This window comes from Hyla sarda, chromosome 5 (assembly GCF_029499605.1).
Source record: "Hyla sarda isolate aHylSar1 chromosome 5, aHylSar1.hap1, whole genome shotgun sequence".
Classification (NCBI taxonomy): domain Eukaryota; kingdom Metazoa; phylum Chordata; class Amphibia; order Anura; family Hylidae; genus Hyla; species Hyla sarda.
Window position 1 is genome coordinate 223,847,132 of NC_079193.1, and position 26,224 is coordinate 223,873,355.

At 44.0% G+C, this 26,224-nt stretch overlaps 1 protein-coding gene across 8 annotated transcripts in view; it reads left to right on the forward strand.

The window, feature by feature from the left end:
* Positions 1-26,224, forward strand: part of PHACTR1 (phosphatase and actin regulator 1) — a 401,179-nt gene that overhangs the window by 263,802 nt on the left and 111,153 nt on the right. For all 8 annotated transcript variants that reach the window (XM_056521185.1, XM_056521189.1, XM_056521184.1 and 5 more), the window contains one exon: positions 8,668-8,832. In XM_056521185.1, coding sequence (XP_056377160.1) covers positions 8,668-8,832 — 165 coding nt within the window. The remainder of the gene's footprint in view (positions 1-8,667; positions 8,833-26,224) is intronic.

Sequence of the window (26,224 nt, forward strand, 5' to 3'; positions counted from 1 at the left end):
CTTTGTCTGTATTACACATACGGGGGAGTGGCTACCTCCATGTTGGCCTTGCACCCCACCCACCTCTATCAGGTGTGTATATAAGGTGTCTTGGATGTTCCAGATCCTGCCATGCTTACTGAACTGTTCACACAGAGGCATATTCACAGTGTAGGGTCCGTCCCAATGAGGCCACATTATCACGGTGGGACGGTCCAAGCTATTTGACCGCCGGCGGAGACAAATTTGCGAGCTAAGTGCCTCACTATTTCATAGTTTCACATTTGCATCTATTACACCATAGCTGTATAGCTCTCCATGTTTTATCTGCATGTTTCACCTATATCCCTGTGCTGGCAGTGTGCTGCTGCATTCTTTTGTTGCTGTATATATACGGTATATATATACTTACTTGTAGTAGTCTAGGGTCATCTGAAGATAATAAAACATGAGTTAGAAAAAGTAAGCCCATTTTATGTGTTATATTATATTTCTATCATATTATATAAAGCCAGACTTTAGTATGAAACAATTGCGCTAAGCCCGCTGCCTGCATGTAATCGGATTATTCTGGGGTGTTACATTGCCAGGGCTAGAACTGTCATTTGTAACCTGGAATACGCACAATATCCTTTAATAGCCTGCAGATGTACCTTGTGTAATTGAATGCTTACATATGGTATTATTGTGCTTGGCGCCATCAGATGACTTTGGAGCTAAATCATTATGTTTGTAAGGATGGCACACACCTTCCTCTGTATACTGTGTGTGGCACATATGTATATACATGTATATAAGGAGGCTTTTTCAGACGTCCGGCCAACTTCCTCATATGTGCTAGCCCTCATAAACACCATCCTTATGTAAAACAGTCAGTGAGTAGGCAAGCCAGCTTTGGTAAGGGTTTTCTTTTTCTAATCCGAATTGGTTCTAAATTCTTTATAGTGATCAGAAATGAATGTGTCATTAGAAAATTACCTATTATTTAACGGGGTATTCCATGATTTTTTTTCTTCAGCTTTTGAGCCCAAGTTATAATTCTGTGTAGTATTCTTCGAATACCTCTTCTATTACCTCCACGGCCTCCTGGAGACCATATTGTCTCTGGCTGCATGGAATCCTGGGAAGGGTCAGAGACAACAGAAAAACAAAAAGACTTGCACAAAAGCACTTTCAGCTGTGGGTCTTGTGCATGAAAACGGAACAAACCGGCGCGCGGAAGTAATAGAAACAAAGCAAATCTGCAGCAGAAAATACGCATGTATTTTTTCATAACATAGTAACAGGTGAGTATTTTCTGCTGCAGATTTGCTGTAGCTGATTTTCCTACAATGGGCAGCAAATTCTGCAGCAGCAAATCTGCAGCAGATCTGCAGCAAAAATATGCACGTGTGAACAGGCCCTAAATGTGAAAACTGTCCTTTAATACATCTAAAATTTTCTCAGCTCAAAAAACACTGTGTGCACATAGGCCATGGATGCTTTCACACAAGACTGAAGTTCTGCTGATTTTTACAGTTAACAACAAAATCCACACTGTAAACCATAAATATTGTCTAGGTCTCCCTTGTTCTACACCTTGTACCACCACTTGTTGAGTCATGTAGTCCACAAGGTCTCAGAAGGTGTACTATATTATCTGATATGTAGAAGCTACCAGCAGAACCATTAAAGGGGTACTCTGCCCCTAGACATCATATCCCATCTTATCCTCAGCCGCGGGACCCCCCGATCTCCCTGCTGCAGCCGTCGTTCGTTTAGAGCGTCGGGTGCAGCGCCAGAGGCTCGTGACATCACGGCATCGCCACGCTTGTGACGTCTCGGCCACACACCCTCAATGCAAGTCTATGGGAGGGGCATGACAGCCCTCCCATAGACTAGCATTGAGGGGGCATGGCCACGACATCACAAGCCTCCGCCCTTCATCGTCAGTCATCCGGCACGGAGCGAAGGTCGCTCTTTGCATTGGATTTCTGGGGTGCCACAGCGGATATCTTATCCCCTATCCTTTGGATAGGGGAAAAAAAGTGTCTAGGGGCGGAGTACCCCTTTAAAGGGGTAATCCTAAGATTACAACCTGTCATCTATACACAGGATAAGTGATAAGTTTCAGATCGATTTGACAACTGGGGTCCGGACAATCAGAAGATGGGGGTCTAGAATGGAACTGTTTGAACGGAGCAGTGCTCAAGTTTTTGCACTGCTGCCCCTTTCAAACTCTATAGGGTTGCAGAAGATAGTGGAGAATGGCGCCGCACAGCCACATTTTCTTTTCTTTATTACTTTTTTTTATACCTTTACATTTTTACATTTGGATATTTAGTTTTGTTTGTTTTGTATCTTGTAGATTTATTTAAAACATACTCATAGTTGAAGTTGCGGTGAGGGTGTGATGCAGGGTAGATGGAATTACCCTAGGGGCAGATGGCATTAACCCCTTGTGTTCGTGATGCCAGGGGCGCAGTTTATCCTCTACACCACCCGAAGGTATACCGCTGGATCCTGGGCTAGGCACGGGGGCAAATGATGACTCAGACGCCAAGTTACAAAACAACGGCAGCTTTATTGAGTCAGGCAGATGTAACAGCTTGGCTAGGCCCAAGGAGGTGACCAGTGACTTCAGAGACCACAGGGTTTGTTGGGACTTATGGTTGACTTGGACAATTTGATGCAGGGCCACGCTGACTTGAGACAGACTGACTTGGACTTACTTGACTGAGACTGACTATGACAGACTTTACCCCGTTTGTAGCTTACCAGGTTTTGACTTGGACCTGGGGGGTAGTGGACTTGTGGATCCATGGCTGCGTAGTAGACTTTATGCCTCATCTGGACTCCAGACACACTCTTACAGGACTTGACCTTACTGTCACTCAGCTAAGGCTGGGTTCACACTACGATTTGTAACTACGGTTCCCATATACAGCTGGGAGGAGGGGGGCGGGGCTTAATCGCGGTGCCTGCACTCAGCAAAATAGGGAACCGTATTTAATGTATGTCTATGAGCCGACCAGAGTGAACCGCAGCCTTCGGTTGGCTGCTTTTTCGGCCGTATGCGGCTTCCCGACCGTAGGCAAAAACGTGGTCGACCGCGTTTTTGCCTACGGTCGGGAAACCGCATACGGCCGAAAAAGCAGCCGACCGGAGGCTGCGGTTCACTCCGGTCGGCTCATAGACATGCATTAAATACGGTTCCCTATACGGCTGAGTGCGGGCGCCGCAATTAAGCCCCGCCCCCCTCCTCCCAGCCGTATACGGGAACCGTAGTTACAAATCATAGTGTGAACCCAGCCTAAGCAGGAAGAGAGTGAGCAGAGGCTCCACCGAGGGCTTATATGGGAGAGACTCTGAGGGGTCCCATAGGTCACCCTGTAGGCCACATGGTCACTGGTACCTCACTGGGTTACAATCACATGACAAAAGGTCTTAAAGGCATAACACATTTTATATGCAATACACTATACAACACAGAGGCTTAGGAATATACATAGGGTACAGGTGCAGGGGGGGCCCAGGGGTCACTGTATGGAGGCTGCCTGACAGGGCAGCAAGGGTACAGGGGTGCAAATCCTGTACTGGGCTACCACAATATATAACAGGTGAATTACGCTAAACATTAACTGCTGTTCTTCATTCAGATACTTGACTAATCCTTTCTGCTGATTGTCTAGTGGTGTAGAATGAGGGATGATGTGAGTCTATGGCTCTTGTGGCTGAGAAGTGTCCATTAGCATCAGGCAAGTGATGTGCAACAGAAATGTGATGATGACTTGACGTACAATGAAGATGTAATAGAAGAACACAAGCACCTGAAATACCAGGACATTATCACCATGTCATGTTTCTCTATACTTTAAATTGCTTTACTGAAGTGTTTACCAAGTTTCTAACTTAATATTATACCAAGGTTACACAATTGTATATAGGGATGGACTGTCTACATGGGCAATTTCTAAAAACCCATGACCAGATGAGCCCCTTTAAGTCAGATGGAGTACTTATTGCCTTTTAACATTGTTTTCCTTTGGAAGACATACATTTTAATTTAAAGAGTACCTGTCACCAAATAAAACTTTTAATAAAGTGTTCCTTGTGTGGTTAGCAGACACTTTCCCATTCACTTGCTTTTAAAATTATCAACATAAATATGTTTAACATGTAATATAAAAAATGGCTACTAGGTAGCTCTGTTCTGTTCCCTGCCACCATTAATATAGTGAGATTGGTCTCCTCCCGGCCTGGCAGGAGTCTGAACTCAGGAAATATTTCTCTGCACTGAGCTTGGTTGACAGCTGCACAGAAAGTGAAATCTCCACAGATTCTCACAGAAAGCCACACAGACTGACGGCTGAAGGAGAGCCTCACTGATAGCAACAGTGAGGGTTTTTTTGAGTTTTTTTTTGCCTTCCTCTGGATTAACTCAATAGGGACTCATTAGGGATATAGGCTGAACATGATGGACTCTGGTCTTTTTTCAACCTTATGAACTATGTTACTATGTAACACAGGCGGAAACATGCACAGAGCCTGAGGTCTTCTATTCATCACAATGCTACAACCATGTGAGGGCGGAAGTGGTCCCCCAACAGGCTTCAGTAATGTCATGCCTGCTGGGGAATGCCCACTATCTCCTGCTGGGAAATTGCACTATGCAAGCAAGAAGAAAGGTAAAATACAGAGCTTTTTAAAGCTCTGAAATTTTTTTTAAGGGCAGGAGGGGTGTTAGGAGTAGTTAGGGGACATAGCCGGAGTTGAGAACAGTTTATTTGGTGATAGGTACTTTTTAATATGCAATAAATGTAATATCAATGTGTATCTTACCACTAGGAAGCTACCAATTCTGATAACAGGAGAGACCCTTCCTACCAGAGAGGTAGCCATGTGTGTGAAGTCATTCTTTATAATAGTTTATAGGATATACAAAAACAGCCATATAGTCTTACTCCTGTTTTTGGGGTTGTGTGGGTTACATACCGTATATGGCATTATATATATGACAAATATAATCATTGGTGGAATTTATTAAAACAGGTTTTTGTCAGGTTGTTTTTTAACATGTTTTTGGGTTAGATATTTGGCTGTTGTGCACCACAGTTATCATTTTGTTGCACAGCATGTGGAAACTTTGGCTATGATAACTGGAGGTTGCGTGGCTTTACGACATTTTGAGCCCAACTGTCTTTATGAAAAGTTGCACATAGTAAATTTGTGCTCTGGGCTTCACACTCGTGCTCGTGGTTACACACACACCTCGATACGCACACACCTGCATGGAACAACATCTAACTTAACAAAGTGGTCAGATCTGTGCCCAATAACTGCAGTGGAGGCAACGCCTTAAGAGGACATGCCCTGTAAATGTATAAATTGAAAAAAGGGAGGGGTGGGAGGGGACCAAAAAACATCACGTATGCCAGCCAGTAGGAGCAGGGGCATTATATACCCCCGCCCCCTACACACAACTCATTAACACCCAGCCTAGAAGTGCGGGGGTGGAAAATACTCACGCCCCTCACACATATACAGGCTGATAGGCTTAACACTTGTGCTCGGAGTTTCACATTTTTGCTCTTGGTTAGATCGATACGCACACACCTGCATGGAACAACATCAAACTCAACAAAGCGGTCAGATCTGTGCCCAATAACCGCAACGGAGGCCACACCTTAAGAGGGCAAAAGTTAACCTGGTAGGATAAATAACAGAATTCATAATTGTAACCCAATACCACAACAACTAACACAAACCCATATTTAGACTCTAACTTGAGACAGAAAAGTAGGATCTGCGAACTAGCTATGATAGTCACGCCCACTCTGAAAGAAAGTAGCTGGCACTGAAACAGGAACAGGCTAACATGCTAGCTGATATATGCATCTTTAACATACTTACTTATGACATCATGAAATACTTACTTATGACATCATGGCAAGGGTGAAACCGATAGATACCTGTCAGGCATAACAGAAAGCTATCTAAGTTCCTGCTATTGAGAGGCAAAAATAAACTGCTAGCAAAATGATATACAAGAACAAAACTGCATGACAGACCTTTGGTGATAATAACCTTGTGGCGCCATATCGCCTGTACACCAACAGGCATGCCTGTAGACATAACAGGTCTTTGTGTAACCATCGTGCCTGTAGACGTGACAGGTCTTTGCGTAATCACCGTGCCTGTAGACATGACAGGTCTTTGTGTAACCATCGTGCCTGTAGACGTGACAGGTCTTTGCGTAATCACCGTGCCTGTAGACATGACAGGTCTTTCATAACCATCGTGCCTGTAGACATGACAGGTCTTTCGTAACCATCGTGCCTGTAGATGTGACAGGTCTTTGCGTAACCATCGTGCCTGTAGACGTGACAGGTCTTAGCGTAGTCATCGAGCCTGTAAATGTGACAGGTCTTGCGTAACAATTGTGCCAGCAGACATGTCATGTATGGAGGGTATACAACTGCTTATGTGTAATGATGTTATCGAGCGTATGTACAGTATAATGGTACAAGCTTATGTACTGGAGGTAAGCCACGATCTTACCAAGCGGTCGGCCAAGCATCCCGTCGTGAGGCAGGTAGCAGACTACGGGAGATGTTGCGGCCGTGCCGACGCCATTACGCTCAGGAACAGCGAGGCTCAATAGAGGTGAGCAGCCATAGAACTTCAACACATGGTGGGAGAATCAAACGCTGGATGCAGCACCTCTACCTGTTCCAAAAAACTTCAGGTGTACGACCCGCCAGTAGGTGCAGGGGCGTTATATACCCCTGCCCCCTACACACAACTCCTTAACACCCCAAAGTACTCACGCCCCTCGCACAAATACAGCCTGATAGGCTTAACACATATTACCATTGCATAATTCCTATCCAAATACAACCATAGACTCAGCTGCTTTAGAAATCTTCTATATGAAAAGTCAGACATTTTGCCGCAGAAAATGACTGTGCCAAACAATTGCGGCAAAAAAAAAAAAAAAAAATCCAAACATAATGATAAATTCCCCCATTTTGTCAGTGATGTAACCAGAAAACCGTATGATGTTCAAGATGCGGAAATGCAAAATGGTAACCCAGCTCAAGTGTATCATGACAATGCTTAGAGTTATCCGACCTTATAAAGAAACCTAACTTTGATTTACTTTGCCTCTAAATAAAAGTTGTGGGGATAGGTACTGCGTTGATAGTTTAATGGGTGCACAGTAATGCGATATTTCAGCAGTAAATTGGACAGACGCGGCAGCAGGAGCACCCACGATCAGCTGTTCACCATTCTCAAATGGAGGTTGCTAAACAATCTTTTAATGGGGCATTCACTTATTAACATATTTTTTTTATGAATGCTGGAAAAGCTGTTGCCTATTCTGCCAAAAATTCTGACACCTATTGTGGTGAGTAATAGATCACATGGTGTGCCCCACTTTTAGTCTCTCATTCAGAAATAGGGTGAAACCTAAGCAGAATAGTAAATGGATATATGACTGTACTTGATGGAAATGATTGATGTGTATATATATATATATATATATATATATATATATATATATACAGTATATATATACCAGCCATAAAGGTGTATAATATGCCCATTGAGTTCATGTGTCATTGGCACCATCTTGATAACTCATAAATTCAGCCTTCCGCTGTCCGGGCATGCTGGGAGTTGCAGTTTTGCAACAGCTGGAGGCACACTGTTTGGAAAACACTGCTCTACTACTATATGCAATAATAGGAGATATCTGGGAGGCTGAGTTCTTTTCATAGAGCTTTATGTAAAGGAACACTTAAAGGGTTATCCAAGAAAAAACTTTTTTTTATATATATATCAACTGGCTCCAGAAAGTTAAACAGATTTGTAAATTACTTCTATTAAAAAATCTTAATCCTTTCAGTACTTATGAGCTGCTGAAGTTGAGTTGTTCTTTTCTGTCTAAGTGCTCTCTGATGACACGTGTCTCGGGAACCGCCCAGTTTAGAAGCAAATCCCCATAGCAAACCTCTTCTACTCTGTGCAGTTCCCGAGACAAGCAGAGATGTCAGCAGAGAGCACTGTTGCCAGACAGAAAACAACAGCTCAACTTCAGCAGCTGATAATTATTGAAAGGATTAAGATTTTTTAATAGAAGTCATTTACAAATCTGTTTTTCTGGAGCCAGTTGATATAGAAAAAAAAGTTTTTCCTGGAATACCCCTTTAATAAGATATATGTGATTATGTGTCTTTGTCTGCACGCTGGCCATAAAATCCTACATTTTACTTCAGACTGAACACATGGCAAGATGGAGGAGAGGGATTTGGCTGCTTGTCCGCCGTCTTATCTTTTTGCTAACACATCACATTTTTAAGTTGCATAAATACATTTCCATGGTTGTATCTAGACGTTCCTTCGTCTCGCGTACTCCTTCATCTGTCAGCACTTCATCTTTCCTTCTTTGTTGTGTTATGAATGATAGCATATGGGAGGTGCAGATCCCTTGAGGAAATTAGTTTTTGGTCTTCCAGGTTGACAGTGTCTGACTGGCACATATTTGCCTTCATCTCAATGTTTATTGTTCCAGATGAATTTAGCATTTTCTTTCTTTTATTAAGGAATAATTAGACATTTTATTCATAATTGTCTATTACCGACACCAGTGAGTAGGGGATGTTACCCCAGAATTGACGTGCTTTCCTATCTTTTATGTTTCAGCTGAAGAAGTGGAAAGACTGGCTGCAATGCGCTCTGAGTCCCTAGTACCTGGCACCCACACTCCACCCATCAGACGAAGGAGTAAATTTGCCACCTTAGGTAGACTTTTCAAGCCTTGGAAATGGAGGAAGAAAAAAAGCGAAAAGTTCAAGCAAACATCTGCAGGTAAATGTACCAAGTTTGCGTTGTACTAAACGTTGCACATCATACACCGTTAAAGGGGTAGTCTGGGGACTGAAATTTTTAGACACTTATCCCCTATTTACGAAAAGGGGATAAGCGTCTGATTGTGGGAGGTCTGACCGATGGGGTTTGCGCAATCTCTTGTACGGGGCCCATCCTACTTACTCATCTTCCTGGATGAACGGAAGTGACAGCCAACTTAATCAATCACTGGCCACAGCGATGTCCCACCTCAGCTGGTGACTAGCTGAGTCGGCTGTTCTTCCAGGAAGGTGGGTACTACTCTGCTCCGAGGACGGATTTGTCGGTTGTTGCCCCGTACAGGAGATCGTTGGGATCCCCCAGCAGTCGGAACCCCCTCCTGTGATCAGACTCTTTTCCCCTAGCCGCTATTCTCTATAAGGGTGCCTTCAGATGAGTGGATCCACAGTGTATTTTATGCTGTGGATCTGCCCCCAAAGGACCTCTACAGGGTGCCTCAGATGTGCCTGCTCATAGCGGCGTATTGCACACTGCTGCGATGTGCACATCACCGCACACCGCATATACTGCGCATGCGCACGGCGACTTGCACATCGCAGTGTGTCTGCTCGTAGCGGCGTATTGCCGCTCCGAGCAGGCACATCTAAAGGCAGCCTGTAGCGGTCCTTCAGCAGCGGATCCGCTGCGTAAAATACACAGTGGATCCGCTCGACTGAACATACCCTGTGTCTACAAAGTTCAGTTCCCTGGACTACCCCTTTAAATAGGACCTGCCAGCTCTAATAAATACTTGTATTCACCATAAAAAATTATTGTTTTTATAAAAACAACAATTTATGAAAAACTTACGTGTCGTGCTGTTTGTCTGTTATTCCTCCTGGAAATGTATGAATAAATTGACAACTGGGTGCATTCCCCTTGACAAGGGGGTATGTCCATGCACAATGTAAGCTTCTATTAAGCAGTGTCAGACTGTGTAGGGACACACCACATTAACAAGAGGAACCATGCCTAGTTTTTCATTTATTAATATATTTCGAGGGGGAATAACAATGGAAAGGGTCAACAGTTCTAGGAAAGGATTGAATACATTATGGCCATTGTGTACGCCTAATGTAGGTCCCCCTGAACGGGTGTGCTTACATTTGCCAGTTAATTTGGTCAGTAGCACAGTGCAGTGTACAGAAATGCCTTAGCAAGTCAGCATTGTGGGATGAATAGGCAGCATGGTGGATAAGCTTTCAGTGCTCTTTAGCTGTTGAGGCCTTTTAGTATATATGGTGGTCCATGGGGCTTCACATGGAGATACTTGTTGATGCCCTGATGCCATAGTAATGGAAAAAGTCTTAATCTGTCTTTCCCCAATCTCTTTTTGCCAGATTTCCTTTGAGGAGATTTATCACAACCTGTGTAGAGGAAGAGTGGTGCGGTTGCCCATAGCAACTTATCAGTTTGTTTCTTTTATTTTTAAAAGGTATTAAAAAAAAAATGAAAGAAGCAATCTAATGGCTTGTTATGGGCAAGCACAGGATTTTGGATAACACACAGTGGGCTGAGACAATGTATTAAGCAATGTCCATGATTTTAAAAGACCCAGCAGGGTAGTAACTCACAGTTAGAAGCTCGTTTCAGAAATTTTCAAGACTTTTATTTCATAACTTCATTTAAATCTTCTTACAAAGTGGAGCAAAGCTAATAACGGACAAATAGGAGCTATGATCTTCCATCTGCTCACACCTTGGACGCAACGGCATTTCGGGGCCGTGTGCCCTTAGTCATGCGTACCAGGTGTGGAGAAGGTGTGGAGAAGGATTATATAGGAATCCTCGATAGGCACCTGTTCACATTAGGTAAGTTTTACGCCGAGCGCTCCGGGTCCCTGCTGCTCCCCGGAGCGCTCGCGGCGTTCCTCTCTCTGCAGCGCCCCGGTCAGACCCGCTGACCGGGAGCGCTGCACTGACACTGCCGGCGGGGATGTGATACGCATAGCGGGACACGCCCGCTCGCGAATCGCATCCCAAGTCACTCACCTGTCCCGGTCCCCGGCTGTCACGTCCTGGCGCGCGCGGCTCCGCTCCTTAGGGCGCGCGCACCAGCTCTCTAAGATTTAGAGGGCCAGTGCACCAATGATTGGTGCCTGCCCCAATCAGTCTAACTAGCTTCCACCCGCCCCCTGTCTATATAACCTCACTTCCCCTTCCCTTCCTTGCCGGATCTTGTTGCCTTGTGCCAGAGAAAGCGTTTAGTGTTGTCCAAAGCCTGTGTTACAGACCTTCTGCTATTGCTATTGACTACGAACCTTGCCGCCTGCCCCCGACCTTCTGCTACGTCTGACCTTGCCTTTGCCTAGTCCTTCTGTCCCACGCCTTCTCAGCAGTCAGCGAGGTTGAGCCGTTGCCGGTGGATACGACCTGGTTGCTACCGCCGCAGCAAGACCATCCCGCTTTGCGGCGGGCTCTGGTGAAAACCAGTAGCAACCTAGAACCGGTCCGCCGGTCCGACACGGTCCACGCCAATCCCTTTGCTGACACAGAGGATCCACATCCAGCTAGCCGAATCCTAACAGTAGATCCGGCCATGGATCCCGCTGAGGCGCCGCTGCCAAGTCTTGCTGACCTACCCACGGTGGTCGCCCAGCAATCGCAGCAAATTGCCCAACAAGGACAGCAGCTGTTGCAGTTGACCGCCATGTTACAGCAACTTCTGCCACTGCTACAGCAGCAACCATCTCCTCCACCAGCTCCGCAGCGAGTGGCCGCTCCTAGCCTCCGCATGTCCCTGCCGGACAAATTTGATGGGGACTCTAGACTCTGCCGTGGCTTCCTGTCTCAATGTTCCCTACATATGGAGATGTTGTCGGACCAATTTCCTACAGAACGGTCTAAGGTGGCGTTCGTAGTTAGTCTTCTGTCTGGAAAGGCCTTGTCTTGGGCCACACCACTCTGGGACCGCAATGATCCTGCCACAGCCACAGTTCAGTCCTTCTTCGCTGAAGTCCGTAGTGTCTTCGAGGAACCAGCCCGAGCTTCTTCTGCCGAGACTGCCCTGCTGAACCTGGTCCAGGGTAATTCTTCAGTAGGCGAGTACGCCATCCAATTTCGTACTCTCGCCTCCGAATTATCTTGGAATAACGAGGACCTCTGCGCGACCTTTAAAAAAGGCCTATCCAGTAACATCAAGGATGTGCTGGCCGCACGAGAGATTCCTGCCAACCTGCATGAACTTATCCATTTGGCCACCCGCATTGACATGTGTTTTTCTGAAAGACACCAGGAGCTCCGCCAGGAAAAAGACCTTGATCTCTGGGCACCTCTCTCACAGTATCCTTTGCAATCTACCCCTGTGCCTCCCGCCGAGGAGGCTATGCAAGTGGATCGGTCTCACCTGACCCATGAAGAGAGGACTCGCCGTAGGGATAAAAATTTATGTCTGTACTGCGCTAGTACCGAACATTTCTTGGTGGATTGCCCTATTCGTCCTCCATGTCTGGGAAATGCACGCGCGCACCCAGATCACGTGGGTGTGGCGTCTCTTGGTACGAAGTCTGCTTCTCCACGTCTCACTGTGCCCGTGCGGATTTCTCCTTCTGCCAACTCCTCCTTCTCAGCCGTGGCCTTCTTGGACTCTGGTTCTTCTGGAAATTTTATTCTGGCCTCTTTGGTTAATAGGTTCTGCATCCCGGTGACCCGTCTCGTCAAGCCGCTCTACATTTCTTCGGTCAACGGAGGGAAGTTGGACTGCACTGTGCGTTACCGCACAGAGCCCTTGCTTATGAGCATTGGACTGCATCATGAGAAAATTGAATTTTTTGTTTTGCCCAACTGCACCTCTGAAGTCCTCCTCGGTCTGCCATGGCTCCAGCGTCATTCTCCCACCCTTGACTGGACCACCGGGGAGATCAAGAATTGGGGTCCTGCTTGCCACAAAAAATGCCTCACGTCTGCTCCCAGTCCCGTCAGGCAAGCCTCAGTGCCTCCTCCTACACCTGGTCTCCCCAAGGCCTATCAGGACTATGCTTTGCCTCCTCATAGCCCCCGTCCTGGTAACACTCTGCCCCGTGCCAAGCTTCACCCTCTGCCCCCCCTCCCCATTCCCACTCCTTCTGAACTGCCTGCCTTTGATGAGGCCTTCTCTGTCTTCCAGAAGGAAACTCTACTATCGCTCCCAATGTCCTCGTCCCACGTGAAGCAACTACAGGATAAAAAGAGGGGGAGACCTAAGGGGGGGGTACTGTTACGCAGAGCGCTCCGGGTCCCTGCTCCTCCCCGGAGCGCTCGCGGCGTTCCTCTCTCTGCAGCGACCCGGTCAGACCCGCTGACCGGGAGCGCTGCACTGACACTGCCGGCGGGGATGTGATTCGCATAGCGGGACGCGCCCGCTCGCGAATTGCATCCAAAGTCACTCACCTGTCCCGGTCCCCGGCTGTCACGTCCTGGTGCGCACGGCTCCGCTCCTTAGTACCCCAACTCTCTAAGATTTAAAGGGCCAGTGCACCAATGATTGGTGCCTGGCCCAATCAGTCTAACTAGCTTCCACCTGCCCCCTGTCTATAAAACCTCACTTCCCCTTCCCTTCCTTGCCGGATCTTCTTGCCTTGTGCCAGAGAAAGCGTTTAGTGTTGTCCAAAGCCTGTGTTCCAGACCTTCTGCTATTGCTATTGACTACGAACCTTGCCGCCTGCTCCCGACCTTCTGCTACGTCTGACCTTGCCTTTGCCTAGACCTTCTCAGCAGTCAGCGAGGTTGAGCCGTTGCCGGTGGATACGACCTGGTTGCTATCGCCGCAGCAAGACCATCCCGCTTTGCGGCGGGCTCTGGTGAAAACCAGTAGCAACCTAGAACCGGTCCACCAACATGGTCCACGCCAATCCCTCGCTGACACAGAGGATCCACATCCAGCTAGCCGAATCATAACATAAGTTAACAATAATAAACCGCATGCGAAACACTATTCTAGAGACAAATTCACATTAACTCAGGTGTTATGTTATAGAAATACTTTAAAACTACATATCTCGTTCAAACCATGTGGAAAAACGCTATTTAATTCAGTAATCCAAAAATATTCTCTTTGTAACAGACGTCTTTTGTTAAAGAGGTACTCCGCCCCTAGACATTTTATCCTCTATCCAAAGGATAGTGGATAAGATGTCAGATCACGGGGGTCCCGCCACTGGGGACCCCCGGGATCTCGGCTGCAGGACCCACATGTTGCAGCTTCCGGAAAGGCTGGAGGCTTTGGCTCCCGACCACGGTGACGTGAGATTGTGACGTCACGACTCTGCCCCCGTGTGACATCACGCCCCGCCCCTAAATGCAAGTCTATGGGAGGGGGCGTGACAGCCGACACGCCCCTCCCATAGACTTGCATTGAGGGGGCGGGGCGTGACGATCTCACGTCACCGTGGTCGTTATGATGAGAGCCTCCACCGCTGCTGGAAGCCACAAAAGGTGGGTGCTGCAGCCGAGATCTCGGAGGTCCCCAGTGGCGGGACCCCCGCGATATGACATCTTATCCCCTATCCTTTGGATAGAGGATAAAATGTCTAGGGGCGGAGTACCCTTTAAGATTTTCATTTGCCTGTATGGGAACCTTCTCAAATATTAACCATTTAAGTGTTGTAATAGAATGGTTATGTTCACGGAAATGTCTATCAACCGTACTCTCTCCAAGCGCAGGATTTTATAAATCTATTTATGATTTATATATGTTATTTACACTCAACACCAACAACAAAAGCGTCAGCAACAACGATGTATGAAACATTACAAAAGTTTATTTATTGAGAATAAAAAAATGCATCATAGCAATTAAAAAGCACAGTGTACACAGCTGGAAGAAAAGGCAGAAACATACAGGCTCAAGGTGAGGGGTATATGAATGCAAAGAACACTGACAAACGTTGCATAAATAAGGGACTCACATGAAAAGATGCAGACCATACAATAAGGTTCAATATTTGAGTATAAATGCAACAGCAGTCAGAAAAGATTACAGAGGTATATTACCACAACCGAGCCATGTAGTTACCTGCACCTACCCCAACGCACGTTTCACGCCAATGCGCTTCGTCAGGGGGCGTGAAACGTGCATTTTTTTATTCTCAATAAATAAACTTTTGTAATGTTTCATACATCGTTGTTGCTGACGCTTTTGTTGTTGGTGTTGAATTTTCCCAGAGGGTGGCCTCGGCAACATATTCTTTGTTATATTGCCTTATAGGTGACATGTTATTTACACTGTAACAGTAAACCACTTCTAAAGTCAAAAATATTTTATTCCATTAAGCACAATAAGAGAATAAGACAATGTTCATATTAAGAACATGGAGTACATCTGTGATATATGTTGGCCTACCTGCCACTGACATCATGGCCACGCCCCCTCAATGCAAGTCTATAGGGAGCGGGCATGACTGTCGTCACGCCCCCTCCCATTGATTTGCATTGAGGTGGCATGACCATGACCTCACAAGGGGCGTGGCCGACCCCCGCAGCTCGAAAACAGTGTTCGGAACATTTACTTTCGAACGCTGGCCAGTGGAGTACCCCTTTAAGGGATAGAATGTGTGCTTTTGATTATGTAAAATAAAAGTATACATTTAGGAACACACTGAGCACAGTCATTATTAGACTAAATTCTGCCCAATAACATGAATAAGTGTACCGAACTTATGCCATGTTATACGCCGCCATGACTTTCTGCCGGTATGGTGATGTACGCCATAGATGAACTGCATTTTTCTAATGTGAACCAAGCCTAACCCTATGATTCCATTTTCAGTAAATGCCATGGGATACAATGTATTTGATCAGCCTGAGAAAATGGAGAATATATTATGTGAATAGTTTGTCATTAGTAGTTTGGCAACTGGAGCGCATTCTCTTTTTCCAACTGGCACATCACATAGACCGGATAAGCCAATACTAAGCAGCATCCTAAAATTTATTTTTCTGATAGATTTTTGAGCAAAATCCTCAATGAATTATGCATGATGTGCCTCGATACAAAACAGATCACTGATAGCGACAAGCTCAACACCTTTCTTTTCAATTATTTCTATTGTGCTAATGCTTATCTCTTAGGAAATAATAAGAACTTCAAAGGCAAAACTGGCTAGCGTGTCTTTTTTTAATCCTCATTTTTCTGGGTTTCCTTTTGTGGTAGAAACTCCAGTTTGGAGAACACTGTTGTAGACTGTGGGCCTCCTCCATAAGGCAAGCTTATCATGGCAGGTTAGCAGCTTTGGTGCAGGGAAGATAAATGGGTATCTGTAGCATTTGTTGACTTTAGTAGTCTTTCTGGGCTAAGGACCTGCTTAAATGTAAAACACTGCATCAGATCTGCTTGCTTTAAAGGACCACTAAACCTCAAAAGTGCTCCTTATATAAATAATATAAGTAGGTGTTATCATGGAGCTGGATATTTGTCTGGATTTGTGTACAGTACAGTCATTTATCCCCTAGCCATAAAGGGGTAACTTGTGATGTTTAAGTGCAGCCCAGTCTAAAGGCGGAGCGGTATAGAACAAGGTTGCTGAGCAGATTGTTGTATAGATTTTATGAGAAATACACTGTAACTTGACATGTTTATCGTCTGTATATCAGTCTAGTACAGTGTTTTTCAACCACTGTGCCGCGGCACACTAGTGTGCCGTGACATAGTGTAGGGTGTGCCGTGGGAAAAACACCCGCCGGGTGTTTTTGCCGCGGGACATCTCTGTGTCCTGAAAGTTGCTTTCGGGACACAGGGATTGCTCTAAGTCCCTGCGGCCCCGCGTTTACTTTAAAAACGCGGGGACCGCCGGGAGGTAGCGCACACAGGGACGTCACTGACGTCCCATGCGTGCGCCCATAGCAACAATCGCGGAGGACCGGAGCAGCGAGGAGGACGCGCGCTGTCAACTTGGTAAGTGTTACCAGCGGCGCGTCTCCTTCGGTGTTCCGAGCACCGCTCCTCCGGGACCTACTGCTATAGCTGGACCGGAGGAGCGATGCTCAGAACACCGAAGTGGGGCAGTACACAGGCATACAGCCTTCAGTAATACACTGTATGGCTGAAGGCTGTATGTCTGTGGGGGAACTATACTGCACCTAATGTGGGGGGACTATACTGGACCTAATGTGGGGGGACTATACTGGGCCTAATGTGGGGGAACTATACTGGACCTAATGTGGGGGGACTATACTGGACCTAATGTGGGGGACTATACTGGACCTAATGTGGGGGGACTATACTGGGCCTAATGTGGGTGAACTATACTGGGTCTAATGTGGGGAACTATACTGCACCTAATGTGGGGGGACTATACTGCACCTAATGTGGGGGAACTATACTGCACCTAATGTGGGGGGACTATACTGCACCTAATGTGGGGAACTATACTGGAACTAATGTGGGGGGGACTATACTGCACCTAATGTGGGGGAACTATACTGCACCTAATGTGGGGGAACTATACTGGGCCTAATGTGGGGGAACTATACTGGACCTAATGTGGGGGACTATACTAGACCTAATGTGGGGGAACTACAACGCGGAATTTTTTTTTCCCGAGGTGTGCCCCGACCCGAAAAAGGTTGGGAAACACAGGTCTAGTAAAACAATTGGTTACTCTATATTCCATCCCATCTGGTGCAGCCCACAAATGAAGGGAGAATGATATGAAGCCAAGCCTGGGCACTGCTAGAAGGGAGGCAGATAAATATCACCTTAGTGTCATAGCTTGATTCATAGCTTGATTCATTCATTCCTCTTTTGTTAGTAGTAATCTTTATGTGGCTGCTGAAAGAATGATTCACACAACGTGTGTAACATGGTCATTTCCATAAAGGAAGACGTTATTTGTGTGTAAATTATAGCCTTACTGCGCTAGTTCTGTCAGTAGTGCAATGGAAATGCTTCCACTCTAGTTCTGTACAATGGGATATCTGAGATAATAAGTAACAATAGATGCCAGCACTAACCATTTGAAGATCTTTCTTGAAAGTATCGGGGCATCTGTACAGCTTTGTCGAACATGGAAGTTAGAAGCAGGGGTATAGGGACAGCACTGTTTCGCGCAGCTCACACGCTTCCACAAGCCTTCGGCCTTCGGCTTGTGGAAGCACGCGAGCTGCACAAAACAGCGCTGTCCCAATACCCCTGCTTCTAACGTCCATGCCTGCCGAAGTTGTACAGATGCACCGATACTTTCAAGAAAGATCTTCAAATGGTGAGTGCTGGCATCAATTCTTACTTATTATCTCATCTTACTTGTGGACTTGCATTGTGCACCACTGTAATCGGAGCAGGTGCAAGAAGTGTAGCAGTCATTCCATGAGACGGTTATTTGACTACTACTAGTGTATGTGCCGGTATACTTACATCTCATTGAATAACAGTGGCATATCTGTCTGTACACGGACTAGTCACCTGTGAATACATGGCTGCAAAGTCCAGTACAATCCATATAGTCAACAGCATAAAGATAGCTTCGCTAGGCACTCCCATTGACTGAAGAGGAATCCATGCATGGCATTGAGGTTGGGGGTGATATGTTGAGTTAAACTGCCCATGTATATGACTTTTTAATACGGTAGTTTCAACTAGTTTCTGCTATACGTACATATACATAAAAAGAAAAAAGAGGCGGATCTAAACATCGGGTAATATAGTTAAGGAGGTATATATAACGTGCATCAACTGGCAAGAACAATGCTAACCTGGGTGGGTTGTTGTGTAGCCACAACTCCAGTCAAAGCGCATCAATCCCTCCCCGGGGTGAACACAATAGATTGTAGATATAGGTTCTTTGCAGCTGTGGGTCACTGTATCATTCCTCACTGACCATCAAGGGGGTCTAAATCTGTACCAAGAAAAACTTTTTGCCAAAAAAAAGTGTCCCAAATAGCTCAATAATAAGCTCAATAATAGAACCATTGCAGGTCGGACCCCGAAATGGCTCGGATGCAAACGGCTTCTACTGGGTCATGACAGACCCCATTCACTTACATGGGGTTCGTCAGTGACCCGGTAATTTTACAGGATTTTAGCAGAAAAAAAAATTGAGCTTGAACTATTTTTTACTAAACTCCCGTCCCCCAGGCAGATTTCCGATGGAACTCCGAAAGACGGAGTCTGACGGCAATGTGAACAAGGCTTTAGTTGATCCCATTTGCCAAGTTTCATGGCCATTTATGTGATAGATGTGCTACAATTTGTTACATGTATGATGTACTATTCTTATTGTACTCCAAGAACCTTTTTCCTGTTTCTTCTCCAGTCTTGTTCAATACAAGTTTAAGTTGCTAAGTTCCTAAGAACTTCATTGCGCCTCCCTCCAGTCACGTCATTTATTAGGCTTGTTTTCTTTCAGTCTCTTCTGAACATGAGCATTAGGCTGGTGTTATTTGGTGAGATGATTGAATTCATTTTACTGTCGCTTATTTTGTGATATTATTGACTTCGCGATACTGTTACTTATCTTGCGCTATTGTTGGCAGCATGATATTTTCGCTTGTTTTGGGTTATTGTTGGATTCCTTGCTCTTTGTCTATTCTAAGTCAGTATTGACTGTATCAAGTTGTTTCCCCGTTTTGCGTCTGTAGCATTGTTATTATTTTTAGATGCTTCTTTTTGTTGGGATTCATTTGCATTCTTATCGCAGGAACATTCTTGGCTTTTCCCTAGTTCTGGCAACCAAATCTGAACTTCTGCTGGAAAGCTGGAAAAAAAATACATATATTAAAGGGGTACTCCGGTGGAAAACTTTTTTTTTTTTTTTTTATCAACTGGTGCTAGAAAGTTAAACAGATTTGTAAATTATTTCTATTTAAAAAACATAATTATTCCAGTACTTATTGGCGGCTGTAAACTATAGAGGAAATTCTTTTCTTTTTTGAATTTCTGTCTGACCACAGTGCTCTCTGCTGACACCTCGGTCCATGTCAGGAACTGTCCAGAGCAGCATATGTTTGCTATGGGGATTTTCTCCTGCTCTGGACAGTTCCTGACATGGACAGAGGTGTCAGCAGAGAGCATTGTGGTCAGACAAAAAATAATTTCCTCTGTAGTTTACAACCAGTACTGGAAGGATGAAGATTTTTAAATAGAAGTACTTTACATATCTGTTTAATTTTCTGGCATCAGTTGATTTAAACAAAAAAGTTTTCCACCGGAGTACCCCTTTAAATTCTCACAATTTTTACAGCCTATTTCAGGGATCGCAAATAAAAACTGGGTTTCTGCGTAACTGAATAGTTCTCATACTATGGATTGTTCTCATTATGTCTTAGAACTGAAATGATGCATGAAATGTATGCTTGTCATGATGGTTCTTCTTACTGTGGCTGTGAGAGAACATCATATGGTTTCTTTATCGCTAACAAGTTATATGCATGCTAGAACATATAGGGCTCTAACAACAAGTAGACTTTGAGATCTACTTTGCAAAAATGCCCCAGCACCACAGAGTATTCAATGTATTGGTGCAGAGTAGGGGGCAATTCACATCTTATTTTCTATTTATGTCACTGGGTCTGATGCAGAGCACTAAGCAAGTAAAGTAAGTGTCCATGTACTTCACAGTAGCAGGGACTCCTTTCTGTGACAAGAGTCCCTACTTCTGAAAGCACTTTCTTATGGTGCTCTAGGCCAGTAGGGTACGGCATCACTCATGTACACATGTCTACGTAACCTATGTTTAGTATATGCCACCCACAAGACACTAAAATAGCACAAAACCCCTGTAGTCTTTTGATGTCACGCTATTATAGTATATAAGCACAATTTAAACATGGGGTTATAATGCAGTAAATGGATTTCTGCTATTTCTCATAACATACACATGAGAGTGATGCAATATGCTTTACATGTGGGAATGAGACTGAACAGAAGGGTCAGTGATATTTAAGGAAAGGGGAAGCAATGTATATGGATCACTAGTAAACATACTGTATGTGGTATTTCTTGTGTCTCTTCCGCTGGCTGACATGTCTACAGGCACTGCTCTTATTTATTGCTCCACATGTAAGAAGGCTGCACTGGCCTCAGCCTTAGGGGAGCCATGATGCATACATTAGGGGTAGTAGATTTATGAATGCAATTTCTCTTGTCTTTGTATCTAGGCTGTAAATCCGAGGGCCGCTAAATGTCCAATAATCTGTAACACTGAGATGTAATGCTACGAGAACATTATGTATTTAAGATTTGGTTTACACATTGTAAAACCATTTTAAAAACTACATCTGTTAGCAATAAATAAGGGTCGTATTTTTAATCTAATAATGTGCTCTATGAAATTCAATGGAAGAGCTGCAGTCAATGAACACACTGGCCTAGATTTATCAATCTGTCTGAAACCAAAACTGTCTGGTTCTGCCCATAACAACCAATTACAGCTCAGCTTTTCTTTAACCACAGCTTGTTAATATATGAAAGCTGAGCTGTGATTGGTTAACCAAACAGTATTAGTTTTAGGCAGATTTAAAAATCTGGGCCACTGTTTAAAGGGGTACTCCGTCCCTAGACATCTTATCCCTTATCCAAAGGTTAGGGGATAAGATGTCTGATGGCGGGGGACCCTCCGCTGGGGACCCCCACATTCTCCCTGCTGCACACAGCATACGTTTAGAGTGCCGGAGGCTCGTGACGTCACGGCCATGTCCCCTCAATGCAAGTCTATGGGAGGGGGTATGCCGGCCATCACGCCCCCTCCCATAGGCTTGCATTGAAGGGAAGGGGCGTGACTGTGACATCACGAGCCTCCACCCCGCATCGCCAGTCATCCGGCACAGAGCGAAGTTCGCTCTGTGCGCCGGATTACTGGTGTACCGCAGCAGAGATTGCCAGGGTCCCCAGCGGTGAGACCCGCAATCAGACATCTTATCCCCTAAGATAAGATGTCTAGGGGCAGAGTACTCCTTTAAATAAATAAAAGTAATTCCATCATTCTTTAATTCCATTTTTTTTCCCGGCAATGCATGCACTGACAGTTGCCTTGCTGTTGACTTTCATAGAGCACATTATTAAATTAAAAACATGACTGCTTTATTCCGATTTAACTGACACATTTAAAAAAAATGCTTTTTCGATGTGTGAACCTAGGTTAAAGGGAAAATGTCATCAGTTTCAGCCACACTAACCTGTTGTGTAGTGCGGGTGACACTGATGATAACTGTACTTACCTACCCCCGATCCGTGGTCCCATTCGCCTATTATACTCCTTGTTTGGGCGGCAGGCTTGGTGAGCAGGTGGAGATTCAGAAGCACACTGCTTCCCCAAGCCTCTTCCCCAGGCAGCCGCGCCGAGTGAGGAAGCAGTAGTGGTTCTGAAGCTCCGTCCATGCACCATACCTGCCGCCTGAACGAGGTGTATAACAGGCGAACAGGAGCACAGATCAGGAGTAGGTAAGTATTATTATCATCAATGTCACCTGCACTACACACCTGTACCAACAGGTTAGTGCTGGAGAAACTGATGACAGTTTCCCTTTGGGAAATAAAAAAAATTGTAAAAAGGAGACATTGTGCCAGAAGTGATACTGTTCTATTAGTGTGCAGTGTATTATAATGAGTTTGGCATGGTATAGATTGGAGGAAAGAAGGAAAAGGGTTGAACGAGTTTCAGGAGGCAAGTGTCTTTACTAGGAACCTAAACACAAGAATTAGGAGGCACAATCTGAGGTTAGTTCAGTATTATTTTAATAAAAGAGGAATATAAAATTGTGCATATGGGTGTGGATGCTTTTTTTATAATGAAATTTGTGAGAAGGTTTCTAATTTAGCCTCCACACACATGTGAACAGTTTCTTAGACCATCATTATGATCAAGGTTGTCTCAAGGAGTAGAAAATGTACAATGTGTATATTTGGTCCCCTATTGGGTTTATATTGTCAACAGAGGAAGCAGGCAGTGTTATAGCGGTCCGCACATCACAGTGGCCTCTCATTTCTCTCTAGACAGAGTATATGGGCACTGTTAAATGGGTACTCCACTGGAAAGCATTTTTGTTTAAATCAACTGGTGCCAGAAAGCTAAACAGATTTGTAAATTACTTCTATTAAAAAATCTTAATACTCCCAGTACTTATCAGCTGTTGTATGATCCACAGGAAGTTGATTTCTTTTTGAATTTCCTTTCTGCCTGACCACAGTGCTCTCTACTGACACATCTGTCCATTTTAAGAGTAAGAGCAAATCCCCATAGAAAACCTATCCTGCTCTGGACAGTTCCTGACATGGACAGAGGTGTTAGCAGAGAGCATTGTGGTCAGACAAAAAGGAAATTCAAAAGGAAAAGAACTTCCTGTGGATCATACAGCAGCTGATAAGTACTGGAAGGATTAAGATTTTTTTAATTGAAGTAATTTACAAATCTGTTTAACTTTCTGGCATCAGTTGATTTAAAAAAAGAAGAAATGTTTTCCAGTGGAGTACCCCTTTAAGCTATGTTTACCTGGAAAACAAAGGCGGATATTCCGCAAATAGCGGGTGACAGCAGAAAGGGGCTGGCACTAGAACCACTTGGAAATGCATCATCTCCATAGACGGCAATGCATTTCTGAGTGGTTCCCTCTGAAAGAATTCACATGTCACTTCTTTCGGAGGAGGCTGGAATCGGCATTTCTGCTGCAGATGTTTCTGCTGTGTGCCCTTTGCCGCAGATTTACATTGAAAGCAATAGAATTCTGCTGCAACTTAATTTCTGAGAGGAATTATTCCACCATATTCTGCTCGGATCCTTTGTGTGAACATGGCCTTATAGGTGTTGTCCGGTGAAAAACAACTCATTCCCTATACACAGAATAGGGGATAAGTATGTGATTAAAATTCATAGACTTCTATGGGATTCTGCACTCCCATTCACACTTCTGAATTTCCGCTTGCGGAACTCCGCAAGCGGAAATTCAGAAGTGTGAATGGGAGTGCGGAATTCCATAGAAGTCTATGAACTTTAATTTGAGGTGGAATTCCGAATGCCAGTAGCTGTCCGGCCATGGTGGGATTTGTAGTTTTGCAGCAGCTGCAGAGACACAGTTAGGAGACCACTTATCTAAGTGACGGTTTATGAATAGATATAAATAGTCTCATTCACTTATTTTCTATAACATGTAGATAGGATAAAATATCTCACATTTATTCCACTTTACATATTTCATCCTCCCCCTAAAGCCACTTTCACACAAGTGTATTTTACATTGGTTTGCATCTATTTTTGCAGACTTCAATATGGAGCTAACATTGATGTATGGGAATACTTACATGGAAGTATAAAATATTATTATATTTATTTATTTTTGTTTTTAAACGTTGCTAGTCTGTTTTACGGATAAAAAATCCTATTAAAGTCTTTGGAGAGGGATTAAAATATGGATACATCTGTATTGGTTCCTTTTTTTCATCAGTATTTTTATGTATTTTACATTTGCTTTTTAATGTTGTAGAAAACCCATCAGTATTTACTGTACAGAAATACAAACTCAATACTGAAGCAATGCTGAGATCTATATAATGCCATTTATATCAATAAGCTTGTGTGAAACAGGCCCGAAAAGGGCAAAAATGTGAGAAAAAAAATGAAAGAAATAAAATGTATTCCCTAGTTGACCTCTCCCTTTTTCCTCTTTCATCTCTTCTATTTTGCCATTTTTCTTTTCTAGGCTATTATTAATTCCTTTCTGATCGCAGATTGTTATTTTTACAGTTGTCGACTAGCACGGCCTTTGCTCCCATTAGAATTAATCGTAAAAGCTTATGATGGTCCCATGAAATTTTATGCATATTTTGATATTAAGGGAAATGCTCAATAAAAATGCAAAAGACATTTCATTGCTCTGCAGCAAGTGTTTCCCAACCATTGTACCTCCAGCTGTTGCAAAACTACAACTCCAAGCATGTACGGACAGCTTGGCCAAATGCTGACTGTGCATATTAGGAGTTGTAGTTTTTCAACAGCTAGAGGCACACTGGTTGGGAACTACTGCTCTACAGTATAGTTTATCTGTGAGGCACTGTATTCTGCACCAAAAGCCAAGTAGAGAGGACAATATATCTGTATTATGGCACTAAGAGGTTTTGTATGGCCCCTTAGCAGTCCATGAGTGCTATATTACAAAACTGTGCAGCACAGATCTGTAGTACAAATCAATACACAAAGTAACGCTCACCACACCAGCACAGGTGCATGGACAACGTTCAGTACACTGTAGCAGTAGTGGAAGAAATGTCCAGCACTCTGTTCTTTATTTGTTATCATTAATCCAAGACATCATATTGACAATAAATAATGCCGGCTTATTTCAGACCATTATTCCTTGTAAGTGCCATGAGTAAGGACTAAAGATGCAAAATGCGTCAGAGTTTTTTCTGATAAAAATGATGTCTTGCAGTAGAGGAAGAAATGTCCAGTACTCTGTTCTTTATTTGTTATCATTAATCCAAGACATCATATTGGGGGACATGTATCATTATTTGTGTATGGTAGAAGCATTTTACCCCTTTTCCCGAATTCTAAATTATGTGCAGAAGCGCAAAATTTATCAATCAAGTGCAATGAGCTTCATAAATTGCGGGTAAATATAGTAATCTCCTCAATCCACTCTTTGGAAAATAGAATCGATGATTTAGAGCATCTTGCTACGTTAAGTCCAAGATGGCTTATATTTGCGCAAAAAAAACAGCTCTTGCGGCAAAATTTTTGGTGTAAAAAAAAAGAACGCAGGTAATAAATCCATGTGTACTATAGATGTCACTCCAAGGTACCCTGATTCAGCCACATCTGGAGGACATGCTCTACCAAAACGTGCGCAAAAAAATTGCGCAAAAAAAGGGCTTGCGCAAAATTTTGCGCAAAAAAATACACACAAAACAGGGGTAAAATCTTTGATACATGTCCCCCATTGACCATAAATAATGCTGACTCATTTCAGAACATTATTCCTCAAACGTGCCATGAGTAAGGACTAAAGATGCAAAATGCGTCAGCGTTTTTACTGATAAAAATTATGTCTTGTAGTAGTGGAACAAAGGTACTGTACTTCTTAATTTCATGAAAGACATTTTTCAGATATCGAGGTTTGCACAATAATATCAATGAAAAGCATGTGCTTGATAGATGCTCCTATAGTATATACTGCTATATGACCTCCCACATACATACGCACACAAGTAAGGAAATGGAGTCAGTTAGAAAAGATTATTCCAACATATATAAATATTTATTAATAATATCAGATATAAAATTATAAAATTGGAGGGATTCCACCAAAGAGGGGGAAGAAATACAGGGTGTTACTCTACTGCCATGAAAAACCTAATCATAATCTACATGTACATCATAAAGTGCCATACATATTATCAGAATTACACAAAGCAGTCTCTCCCACCGTCAAAAGAGTAACCAGTGTATAGC